Below are 13,041 nucleotides of genomic sequence, written 5' to 3'. Positions count from 1 at the left end.
GTGTTCAAATCAGGAAATTAACTCAAAACAGATAGGAATGTGGAAAGTAGTGCGCTTTAATACTAAACCAGCCGTGGGAAAGGGTACTCTACAGTAGCCTCTCCTACTGTATTCCACATCCTGTATTTGACAAGCTCCAATCTAAAGCACCTTTATACCTCAAAAAGGGCAGCTAGTAACTTTAAAAATCAGCGTGGCACCGAAAAACTTACTGGGATGCTGCTGGTCAGTGTCTCTCCTCTCCCGGACAAAAAGCCAGAAAGGTAAGAAAGATGTCTAACTTTGTGTATTACCATTCCAACCAATTCTGGATCTGCACTCATGCTGTTTTCAGCATGAGAGCAGCTCCTGGATTGGTTGCAGCAGGCTAACCTAGCACTCATTTTGAGGCTGGGGGCCTAAGGCCTACAATCTCCTGGCTGTTTGACAGTGCTAGGATTGCTGGCTTTGAAATGTGCATGTCAGATAAGCCAACTGAAGACAGCTGTCCAATCTGACATGCGCACTGAGCACCTGCAGATGTCATCCTGCAATTTGCAAGAGTCTGCCTCGTCCCCATCATTACACTCACAAATTGGAGCAGCAGGCGTCACACAGAATAATAAAATGGTAATGACCATTTTATTATTCTGTGTTTACATGCTGTGCAGTCGGTGGGGTGACGCTGCTCCACCTTAATTGAGGAGCCTCTGCTGTACCTTGACCAGTCTGGGTCACACTAATCAAAAGCAGAAAATATACCCCTTTTTTTACTGTGCTAATTAATAGCAGCACTGTAGTACCAGGAGCAATGTATGCACATGAAGTGTCTGCACCTGTACGGATTGTGTATGAAAATGTGCATGCCACATTTTCCTACTGGCTATATTTAAGACTTTTTTTTCAAAGATGGTAGTTAAACAGTTAATGGAAATATTTGAATACATGGCACTACTTAGATTGTACATGTACTACATCAAATGTGTTATTTCTTTTGGCCCAGAACAAGGTTGCATTACATTTATGTGAGGTCTATGACTCTAATCCACATCTATGATGGTACATTGCTATTTTCATAGGCCACATCTCTGATAAAGGAGTCTTAGCTCTTCAGTTACGTCCCCTTTAGCGACCTTCAACCTTTCTCAGCCTACTTAAAGCAGTGAAGACAGGCGCAAATATGGCTCAATGTAGTGGAAAAGGTAATAGATTTTGGGATGAAAATAGGGTATATAGGATTTAAACTCATGGCCTGCAAATCACATCACATCAGCAGTCGGTGCTTAAGTCAGTGAACCACCTTGTCAGCTATTTACAAATCATACTACTGTGTGCTCTAGTGGGGAGATGCTATTTTAAAAATGAGAATATCGAGCAAAGATTGACTTGTCAATGCACTGAATAGTAAAAGCCAGTCAGGTCTCCAAAATGTGTATCTAATACTCACTGATATTTATCGCAGTAAAAGCTGCCACATACACATTCATTGCAAACATCCTGAAAAGCGAACTGAATTTTGTTCTTCAGTGAGTCGATGAGTCCATCTCTAATATTGAAAATATATGATCTCTATTTTTAGTTGAATGCTTTAGGGCAGTGGTTCCCAACATTTTGACTTCTGTGGACCTCCACTTTATCATTAATGGAACCCGACCCCCACAGAATCATTTTTTGAATATGGGGACCCCCCCCACACTGAGTTATTACTGAAAGCTGGGGTCCTAATCTGTTAATTATATTTTATTTGCTAAGCAGTCGCAGAACCCCTGAGGAGGCTTCACGGATCCCTAGGGGTCCACGGACCACAGGTTGGGAACCACTGCTTTAGGGTGCAAAAGGGGTCTGTGTTGTAGGTATTGCAACAAGGGGGTCCATTGGGCAGAGATGCTGTTTCCTCTGCATCCTTTCTGCCACAGTACCTCAGTTTGACGTTCCATGTAACCATTAACAATAGGTTCATTTTCTTCTACAGTTCGGACATGATACATGATCTAAGAATATGTTATTGTGCTTAAATAAATAGTTGTGAAACAATAACATACTTTTAATTTACAATGGTCCTATATAAGAAAATAATGTGCATGAATATGACACATTAGAACAGTAAAGCAGATTATAGTGGAAGGAAATAAGATTAGTTCCAAACATGGATTTCCAGGTACAGTGGCCGATGTAGCTAGACAAAGGATGTTCTTCCGTGAAGCTATGAGCACCATGGAGTCCTGATATATATAGCCATATATTGTGTTGAGAGTGAGTGCAGGAGTCTGTCAGGATACTGAGAGCAGTTTCAGGAAAAGGTGATATTTCAGGCGATTTTTCGAAGATAAAAGCATGGATCAAGTCCGATACTGGCAGCAAGGTCATTGCATTGCAGATCTTTGGAGCCAAATCCAATAAGGATTTTGTTACAGTGGAAACTCTGATACTACAAATCCTTTCTAATTGGAGATTCATGGTGCTGGGTGGGTGTCTCCATCTGTCTGACAGTACAAGTTTGTTTTTTAGATGGTGGGTGAGTTTAGTTTCAGAGCTCTGAGTATGATGCAAGCAGATCTGAAAGTAGAGGAAATGTGGAATGAGAGTCAATTGAGTTTTGTAAGTGTTGGTGTGGAATGGTAACATGTTCTTCTGTTTATAATCCGTTTTGCAACTTCATGTGGGACAATGTTTGGTGACGTACGTGATATAAAAGTAAGGATAGGGAGCATGGACATCCCATATTAGATCCTCAAGATTAACAGTGCTCTATGACCTGTTCAATTTCTTCTTTATCAGTTTTATGAGTTTTAGTTGGTGTTATGCATCCTTCACTAAATATTTTATATGGGCACCTAGGTTAAGCCTGTTGTTTTCAAAAAGCAGATAGTTAATTATTAGATTGTTTCCCCCAATCAAATACAAAAACACTGTAGATAAGTCTCAACACAGTTTGAAGTGAATTGCTTCACTCACATGATGGCTAAATCACAATAAATCAGGCAATTCCCTAGAGATATGTGTAATACATTTCTGTAATTCACTGTTACCCCCCTTAATTTCTATAAGTAACATGCAGTCTGTCAGGCAGTGAAAAATGATGGGGTGCAACTAAATCTAGTATGCAAAAGTATATTACAGAGTAAAATTAATTGATTAGTACCATATTTCCTAGTCTTCCAGGATCTCCAGGAACTCCTTTGTGACCTTTTTGCCCCTAAAGAAGAAGAGACACCAGTGACTGTTAGTCCTATTTTCACAATATGAAGTTCAGATGTTAAAAGACAATATCAACGGTACCTTGGGCCCTGTAATTCCTTGCACACCTGGCCTTCCGTGGGAACATTTGCATCTTTTTGGGTCTCCACCAAGGCCAAGTTCTGCACTTCCTCCACACTGGTGAAATGAAAGGTAGAAATTCAGTTAGTGGGAAGAATGCTACAAAATTGGTATCACCTCAGACACTTTCCAAATGTCAGTGCAGTAAGTTGTATAGTAAATACAAACAACACCTGGTTCACACAATTATTTAGTAATGTGAAGTGCCCCCTGCCACCAGTATCTGTCCAGTGGCAGATTATGTTTTCATGTACAGTGTCAGCTCAAAAGAATTAAAAAAAGGTTTATTTCACCAGCTATCACCCTACTTAAATACCATGTTATGAGCTTGATAGACAGGTTAATATGGTGTCCGATAAAACCTTAATAAATATTTTATGTTGCTTTATGTGAGTGCCAAAATAAGAGATACTTTAGATGCTTCTGCTAGCACTACTGGTATTTTCCACTGAAACTACATTTTGCAAGGGGTGATATGTGAAAACATAAGAGACATTTGGTGAGTCATGTGATAGGATAAAGTTTTATTAGCCCAGAGTTGCCGCAAATCTTTAAAAAAAAAAAATTCTGAAATGGTCATCCACAAGAAGGCAGAATGGAAGTAGTCAGCCTTGCCAGTACATGTTACAGCAGATATCTATGGGAGAAACATAGGTTCTGACATGGTCAAGAACCTGGGAGTCATTTTTAATCTCAATCTGTAATTTAGTGGAGTGGGGGGAAGCATTGAACGCAAGCTTCTTACAGTTGAAACTCTTCTGCAAGCCTGACTCAACTCTGGCGATAGGAGGTTGTGCTTTCTCCCGCACTCTCTACTCCCAACTACAAAGCTTTTTATACATTTCAAAATAATTAGGAGATTGCCTGGGGGATGGCTTAAACTTCTTGAGGGCTTGTATCTAATGATGTCTTTTCATATGAACCTAGGCACCTCTTCGTGTAAAGCCTTCTGTACAAGGACTTTCATAGAACTTTCAAGTGCTATTTCATTGTAAGTCAACAGAGTTCTTTCAGAAGAGGACACGTGTGACAACATCTAGGGGCTCTAAGAGTTAATCTAACTACAACAATGTAGAAGACTTGAAGTTTGGGAGAAGATACGTTTGGAGCTCTATATGTAGATCTAGTGAAGGCTGTTATAGCACTTTCCTTTCCAGTCTTGTCAAGCATGGGAGTCACTTTAAAGAACATTTTGAGATGGAATGAATAAGAAACAATCCTTGAGGATACTGGACTAGTAAGAGGGAGATCTCTGTCAATCTTAACTCCTCCCAGACTCTGACTGAGAAGCAAAAGTCTTAATGTCCATTGTCAACCATCACCTCAGAGTTATTGGCACCGAGCTCAGGATAGTTACTAGTCTCCATTTCCACCTAGATGACATACATTGTTGGAAATGGAAGCTGGATGTCAAATCACCATCCAGTCAGACAAATAACTGTGTGTCATCTGCATCATATACATGTTAACACAATTCGAATAAAGTAATTTCACCAAAGAGCACACATATATGTTGCATCGACAAGGCACAGCCCTGCTGAACTTCATACTTTATTGGACGTAAGGGGCTTCAAAGGAGGTATACTCACAGACAGCAACTTTACAGTAATGAAGCAAGCAAAGCAAATACTGAAGGCCACAGGCAAATTTAGTAATGTCAGTGCATTTACGTTGATTCCGTCTGCCTCTGGTTTGAGGTCATTACCTGCAGCCAAAAAGACTGATTCCATACAATGGTCAGGGTCAAAATCTTCTTGAATCTGTTGCACTGTACTGGTAGATAAAATATGTATCCTCAGTTGAATGGATACATAATTTTCCAGCATTTATGTTGCAGCTGGTTGAACATTTTTCATAACTTTAGAATCTGCATCTATTTGTTTTGTTGGAATAGATGAGGTGTGACCTTTGCCCTGTATGAGGGGTAGGTGTAGTACCCTACTCTACGGAGGCATTTAACAAGCCTTTCCTTGAAAGGAGATTTGAATCATCTGACTTTTTGACAAGATAGCCCAGAAGTAATCAGAGGGAGCCTAGTTTTTGAGTTGGTTAAAGCATGGTGTAGGTCTTTCATATACAGTAGGTTAGAAGCTTTAAAAAAATACACAGTGGCATGGAATTTGAAAAGGCCCCAGTTGGAACTTCCTGTGTGATTTTGCCAGTACAATAATTGTTAAGATCTTTACATAATGTTGGGCATGGGTGACTTCTGGTTCACATACAATACATGAATCATTTGAATCAATTTTCCGACTATTTGAAATACAGCTCTCTTGTGATTATAGATGGTGGTAATCATCTCTGAGTAAAATCTTTTTTTTTCACTGTAATTTTATAGTAGGCCATGGCCTTCTTAAAAATAATTTTGAGGCTTTGTCCTATTTGCCTTACTCCAGTTTTGGCAAGTTTAACCTGAGTGGAATCCCAAGAGGTGCAATGCTTGCATTTCTGCAGTATGAATTGGTGCAGGCTCATTTAAGGTCTGGGTGGCCCACTTGTTATAACCCAGCATTGATTGTATGTACTCTTATTTATATGGTATGTTTTATTTAAGTGTCTCCTGAAAATGAAAAATATATTTCTTCTCCATTTACAAGTCTGGAGATGTCTATTTTTTATTTTTATTTTACTTTTGTTGACTGTCATAGTAAATCTGAATTATAGCAACCAGGCCATAAACTCGGCTCAGTAAAAAGGTTCCAAAGGTGTATGCTTTTCTATGTGTAAAGCTACATAATCTTTGATACAAATCATCAAAGACATGAAAGAGTGAACTACTCCTACTCTTGGTTTGAGATGCTTCCAGAACATTCCAGTTGGCTGTTGCAGTGCCACCTATAGAAAGCAGTATGGAGGGGGTACCTGTTCTGCCTGCCCATACAAATCCCAGCTCCTTGATCTAGTTCATACACAGTGTTTGCATAGCTGGATATTAACATATTAACATGAGCTGCAGGAGCAACACCTCTTGCCCTGGTGACCAGAGTGCATGAGGCATCTCATGCAGTTCAGCAAAAGTGAAGCACAATAAAAGAAACAAGGGGGAGGTCCCCTAGCCAAACACATTTTTATCATCTCATGGTAAGAAAGTGGATAGGCTGGGGAGTTTGTGCACGAAGTAAAGATATGCAATGAGAGAGATTGTTTTTTACAATTTCTGCAAAGATGGCAGTTGGAATTAAACCGCAGATGAACATGGATCCCCTATACTCTCTGTACAAAAACTGTAATAATTTCACACTTTGAAATTTAGAAAATGTTCTGAAAAACTGATTGCTGTAGCACAAGACAAAAACTCTACTTTGAAAGCATACAGCATAGGTATGCTTTAAAAAAACACACTTGTAGCATACCTTTCCTCATCTTATTATTTGCATTGCTATCACTATTAAGGTACAGCCAGCCAATGGTGTCCCTTATGACGCTTATCATTGCTATGTTCCAGGTGCATTAATGCAATAATGCAATTATGCAAAGGCAGATGGTCAGTACTTACAATGTCGTTAAGTTCACAGCAACCTTCAGCAGAAGCTTTATCAGGATCACAGTGTATCTCAAGCTGTTGTAGATCCACCTGAGAAACCAAGATAAGATTTGTGCATATTAGATTTCTTAGATACCTGCTAGATGAATCATAAAGAGTACAGATACGGTAAGAAGAATATAGACGGTCCTCAAAGAAAACATACCCAGGAATAATGCCCCAAAAACACTTGGCCTGTAAAAATATATGTCTCATATCCATTAACAGTGGAGGGCCTCTAACGAGCCATCAAAGACTTTAAAGAAATATTTGTAGACTGTTATCTACTCTTAGTCGCTCATTCCTAACATCTGTGCCATGTGACGTGAGCATGATAATTGAAGGTTGTTGTAGTGGTGCAAAGATAACTTTACATTTTTTATGAAACTTAGAAAATGAACCATGCTTTAACTAGCTGAATCAGATCTGGCATGGTGAGATGCCTGGTCAGGTTATATTTATGTAGAACAACTACTACAGTGTATATTCCCTCTGCTTCTCTCCCTGTGGAGTGGCCCAGTTCAAGTGCCTATACTTTGTTTATACCTTTAGTTTCAGGCTCCGGGTCAATTTGATTCTTCATCTCCTTTAGGCTATCTCTATTCATAACCTTACCTTTTTCAGGGTAGGCACTGTTTTACAGCTCAAGGTATGTCTTATCACATGTGAAGGAAACGGATGCAGACAAGTTGTCTAAAATTGAAAGTTAGCAAAATAGAGGTAGTGATCCCATGTAACTAGTAGGAGCAGCAGTGGTGGAAGGCAAACTTACAAATGTACTAACATTGGCAGCTTTGACTTAAATGCAAATTGTCGACTCACTCTTATTTAACTCAGCTAGTATTTTATGCTATTCCATAACCCCTCTCAAATCACTTACAAAAGCACGGCTTGAGCATGGCCTGTGCTATCATGAATGCTTTTGGATACATTTTACCAAACACTGAAAAGTCGTTCATGCTGTCCTAAATTGCAAGCTGATGTTTAGGATAAAACATGCCATTGGACCTGATTTACAAAGTAACACTTGTGTATGCTTTGTTGATGCTAATGGGTGAATGTATCCCATGGGGAAATGCACAAAAAGATGTATTGCATTATAACCCCTAAAGCCAGCATTGCCAGGTGAATATGCACTAACGTGGTGCTTCTATAGGCCCTTTGGTACTTGGTATGTTGATGAACTGTGCTTGCAATCTCAAATGTATTTAAAACGCAGCCAGTGAGAGGCAAGCCTATGAAATGTCTGTGTTCGACTCATGCTTTTGTTTCAGTCACTCTTTGTGTGCTCTCAACTCCCTATTCCTTGCAAGCCTGTGTGTGTGGTGTATGAATGCTGTATACACTGCTGCAGCTTCTCCATTAGAGCGGAGGAGTGTCCTCTCTCCCCCGCTGCAAAAGCAGCCAACGGGAAAAATAAAATGGCATTTTGTCTGTACACAGCCGAATGGAGAGCAGACAAATGCAGCCAGTGTTATCAAGGAGTGCCAAGCCAGCCTGCTTTAAACAGTTCTGGTATTTCTATCATTCTGCTTTATAGTATTAACAGCATGAGAGCAGTATCTGGATTGGTTAGGGTAGTTGAATCTGGAACTCTGTGTTCGTAGCCATGGACTGCGGGTACCTGAGAGGCACACCGAGGCACTGGGTAAGTACACTTTTTAATTTGGTCATTTTGGTTCACTGACAGGCACTGTGAGAAACTCACACTGCTGTCAGCCTCAGCACCAGAACTCTCAATCATAGCCTATTTAAAACACTGTGTAAAACAGACCACAATTGAGAGCTTTGGCACTGAGCTTAAGGGCATTATTAGTTTCGAGCAGTGCCTATCAGTGGGTCAAAATATTCACCCCACCGCTCTCAGGTGTCAGCATCCACTTCTGTGATAAACGTTTCAGCTCTTTTCATTTGAATATGGGGTTTTGTGCATTTCGTCAACTCAGAAGCACCTTATTATGAATAAATGTGCTCCCTTCAGGGCACTCAGGAACTCTCAAAGATTTAGCCTGTGCCTGAGAAAGTAAAGTAGTGTCAGTCGGAGAGGCAGTTTGCAACTACCACTCTATCTTTTACTGCAGGCAAAACAGCCTCCCTTTAGGGAGAAGAAGGGACCACCACAGAGGTGTGCAGTCCATGCTTTCAACCCTCCACCTGAAACTCCGTGAAATCTGCTGAGTCCCTCCGTTCTGCCTCCCAAGGAGGAACCTTGAGGGGTACCCTGTCTGTGCACCAACTCCCTTTATGACATACAGCCAGACAGCCCTTTTTGACACATCACTGGCCTCAGTAATTTTGTACAGGTGCACAGGCACAAATATGACCTCATATGCAAAACGTACAACCACCCTAAGTGTATTAGAGAAAGAGCTGCACAACTGTCTGTAACCCATTATGTACTACAGAAGTGCCTGGGGAGAACTACAAACAAGCACAAACTCCTGCTGTGCTCCAGGGCATTTTGGTATTTAGGCCCCTTGTCCAATAGTGGTATGTGTCTACAAAAATCTTACATTTTTCTGTGCAACAGTAGCAGGGGCGGCTCCTCTGCTATGGTGGAGGAGTGACGCATCCCCTTCCCCCGCAGCAGCAGCAGTTGCAAAACTTCTACTTTAAAACAATAATAAACTATGTTTATTATTGTTTTATAGTAAAAGAGGTGGGGCCATGGAGCTGTGAGAAGCACAAGGGGAGTGTACAGCACTCCCCCTCAGTGCGCATGTATGTTTGGCTGACAGTCTCGGGCTGGCCAAACACATGTGTACTGGGCTCTCACCAACCCAGCTACGCAGGCACTGCATTGCTGGGTTGGAGACAGCAGACAGAGACTTTCACTCTGCCTCGGAGCGCCCTGGCTGGGTGCTCCCTCCAATCCTAATGCTGCTTTCATGCTGCTAGCATGCAACATGAAAGCAGCATTAGGATTGGAAGCAAGGCAGGCTAGGAGCCTGTGCCTGCAGTAAAGGAGAGGAGCAGAGCAGATCACTGGCGTGGTGTATAAAGTAAATTATTTTTCTTTTTTTTTTGTTCCACCCCTGCACCAAGTGCTGCCCCACCTGATTTCCCTCCTACGAGCTGCCACTGGAAAGTACCAGATCTGTGTGCCCATGGGTGAGGAATTTTGGTTACAGCCTCTGTGTTTTAAAAGAGCACTGAATTGACTCCTGTGGGAAGAGCTGTCCCCTCATGTAACCTTGGAACAATGTATTTGATATATAAAAAGGCATAACGTATAGAAACATCTGGATACAATCTACCTGGCCACCAACACAATTCACATACAATATGTGTTTATGCATTACTCATCAGCTTAACAGCCAAATGAATCCACTGGGCACTACTGTTTCTCCACTATGTGGATTCTATGCATGAGTGAGTGAAAGAAGAAGACTTAGGGTCATATTTACAAGCCCGTAGCACCACCTTAGCATCATTTTCTTTTATGCTAAGTTGGCGCTAACCAGTCACCCACCTTGACCCATATTTACAAAGTGGCACAATGTAAGCTTTGCGCCACTTTGTAGCCCCTTGCGCCACATTGTTCCTGCTCTATGTATATGCAAGGGGGGACCCTCCCCACAGAGAGGTAAAAAAATGGCATAATTAAATCTACAAGATTTCACTGCGCCATTCTAACGTCATTTTTTAATGCCTGCCTAGGGTTGGCGTTCAAGTGGCGCTGCAGCATTAGCCAATGGGCCTGCCTGTGCTTTGCTGGACTCGTGTCAACATTGTTGGTGCTGGTCCAGCAAAGCGCCACAATAGAATAAAAAAAATTCACACTATTGTCCTAATGTGTGCCCTGGTGGGCTGTATTGAAAATACAGAGCTACCATGTTGACATAAGGGGACGCAGGGTGATGCAAGGAAGCTGGCGCTTCAGAGCCAATGCACTAATTCCATGTAAATATGTCCCTAAATGCCGGATTACGAGTTGCTAGTAAGATTTCGACCCATGCGTTAATCCCTGTTTACACATGGGTCAGAATTATACATTTGGAGGTATTTAACACATCCAGTAATTATCAGATGTGTTAAATACCTCAACGTTCTTTAAATACAGGTCAAACCTGCCAAAATGTAACAGGGGAAAACATACAGTATTAACAGAATCATGTGTATTTTTGTGCCTTAAACACTAAAATCTGCATGTTATTCCCATAAACTTGTGATAGGTGTTATTCATTGCATCTGATAACATATCCTACGGTATCGTTATTCATCAGGGGTGATAACACCTCAACTCGTAATCAGGCCCTATGCAGGGGCGTAGCTTGGTCAGGAGGACTGGGGTTGTAAGCTTCAGATTTCCCAGCAGTCACGCTGGCATCTCTTGTTAAAATACACTGTGAGAAGCAGGACACGGGGAAGGGGTGAAGAGGCAGTGGAAAGAGAGAGGAGTGAGGATTATTAGGGGTATTTAAAAAACAACTAACCAAGTTTTAAGGCGGAGACAAGAGAGAGGTAGAAAGAGTGAGTTTTCTTCAGCGTGGGCTTGTAAAGATCCAGGGGGATGGCCGACAGCCACCTCACCATGCCCGACTGAAAGCACCTGTACTCAAATATTTCCTACAGAATACATTTTTTAGAGGGATATAACACCCCAAACGTCCCTCCCACCACCCGAAGCTACGCCCCTGGCCCTTTGTCCACGACAGAAACAGGTGAACACTTGGATAACAAGAAAAACAGTATTTTAAATATTGAAAGGGCCAATAAAAATAAAAGCATAGCTCGAGTCAAGAGGCAGCTCGTGCCATGCCCTCGTGCATTCAGCTGTATATCCGCGTGTGTTACTGTGAAAGTGTCTCCCAGAGAAGGATAGGGAACCAGCGGAGACTCCACAGAACGCCACAATGTTGCCTCAGAGCCATCCGATTAGAATCTCTAGTTCTACTATAGCTACAGTGTCTTTAAATACAAGAGGTGATGTTTTAACTTTTCGATATTACTTTGGGAACACAGACTTGAGGTCGTTTTGATGACACTTGAATCTGTGACTGCTTTACTTTTCAGTAGCCGGTGAGATAGCATTTAACCCCGTTGTTCAATCGTAAATTAGCAAGTCATTAATGCAAATTATTTTAACATGAATTTGATCATTTAAACTCCACGAGGGCTTCAACGCACAGCACAGGCATAGGGTGTACTCATTAGACGCTTCGCTGCATTCAATTTACCCGTCCACTCATCCATATGAATACATTGCCAAGTTACAAGAGAGAGAGTTTAGACATGTGAGGATCTTTTGAAAGTGACTTTCAGTTCTTAGATCTACTCAGGAGTATTCATTGCATCTATGCAACTAAATTGAAGCAGCCTGTCTGTCAAGGTGAATGTTCGCATATCCCACTAGAGACGTTATTTTTAGTGCAAAAACCTACATCTCTTTTTAGGGCAGTTTGTGGGTGCAATTTTCAAATGGATATGCGGTCATAACGGAAATATGGACATTTGGTGGTCCGAATGACTATTTATGTCATAATTGTAATCATTTAATTTGTTCTACTTCGAGCTGTTAAGGCACATATGAGGTAGTGTTTCTGTCTTGTACCAGTTGCAGTTATTTTACATTAGTTTACATTTTAGTTGTCCAAAATGATAATAACTTGTAAGAACACTCAAAGTTGAGCATTAATGAGGCATATACCAAAGGTGGACGACTACTGCCTTGTCCACGTAGCTCTCAGTTTGCCCACCTTGTTTAGGGGTTAGTAGTATGATTTATTGATAGATTTAAAATGTCATAGAGTACACAATTACCCTGGAAAGGGGTTCCTGGAAATGTGTTTCTGACTGCAGAGCCACAGCCTATTCTTCCAGCGGAAACACACATTCCCATGCTGGTCCACTGGCTGACATTGTGTCCTGCCCTGTGTATGCCCGACTCTTGATGTCATGTCTGTCGTGTATTTTTCTGCAGCAGACCACCATGCACAGCATGATGGCCCAGGCAGGCCAATAAATAGAACTATCCCCACAAATGGGGAGAAACCTTGCAGCAACAGAGACAAATCTGCTGTTGGAATGGGAATAGGAATGTCCCAGTATCATCATACTTGCTGTGAGAGCCATCACCTTGCCCAAACACTGTTGGTGCACTGCAGACAGAAAGTTAAAAAAGGAACCACCCAAAACCGGTCTTTGAACTTGAGAGTGCAGGTCAACATCAAATGATTATAAATGTCAGACCAAAACTATCCGACTTTGTTCAATTTTTA

At 41.4% G+C, this 13,041-nt stretch overlaps 1 protein-coding gene across 1 annotated transcript in view; it reads right to left on the bottom strand.

Annotated features, from left to right (window-relative positions):
• COL21A1 (collagen type XXI alpha 1 chain) overlaps nt 1-13,041 on the bottom strand; it is a 190,627-nt gene that overhangs the window by 119,796 nt on the left and 57,790 nt on the right. Inside the window, exons 5-7 of the mRNA XM_069235782.1 lie at nt 6,794-6,871; nt 3,259-3,354; nt 3,122-3,175 (exon numbers count right to left, since the gene is read on the bottom strand). Coding sequence (XP_069091883.1) covers nt 3,122-3,175; nt 3,259-3,354; nt 6,794-6,871 — 228 coding nt within the window. The remainder of the gene's footprint in view (nt 1-3,121; nt 3,176-3,258; nt 3,355-6,793; nt 6,872-13,041) is intronic.

Source organism: Pleurodeles waltl, chromosome 5 (assembly GCF_031143425.1).
Source record: "Pleurodeles waltl isolate 20211129_DDA chromosome 5, aPleWal1.hap1.20221129, whole genome shotgun sequence".
Taxonomy (NCBI): Eukaryota; Metazoa; Chordata; class Amphibia; order Caudata; family Salamandridae; genus Pleurodeles; species Pleurodeles waltl.
This window is presented reverse-complemented; position numbering and strand designations above follow the sequence as displayed.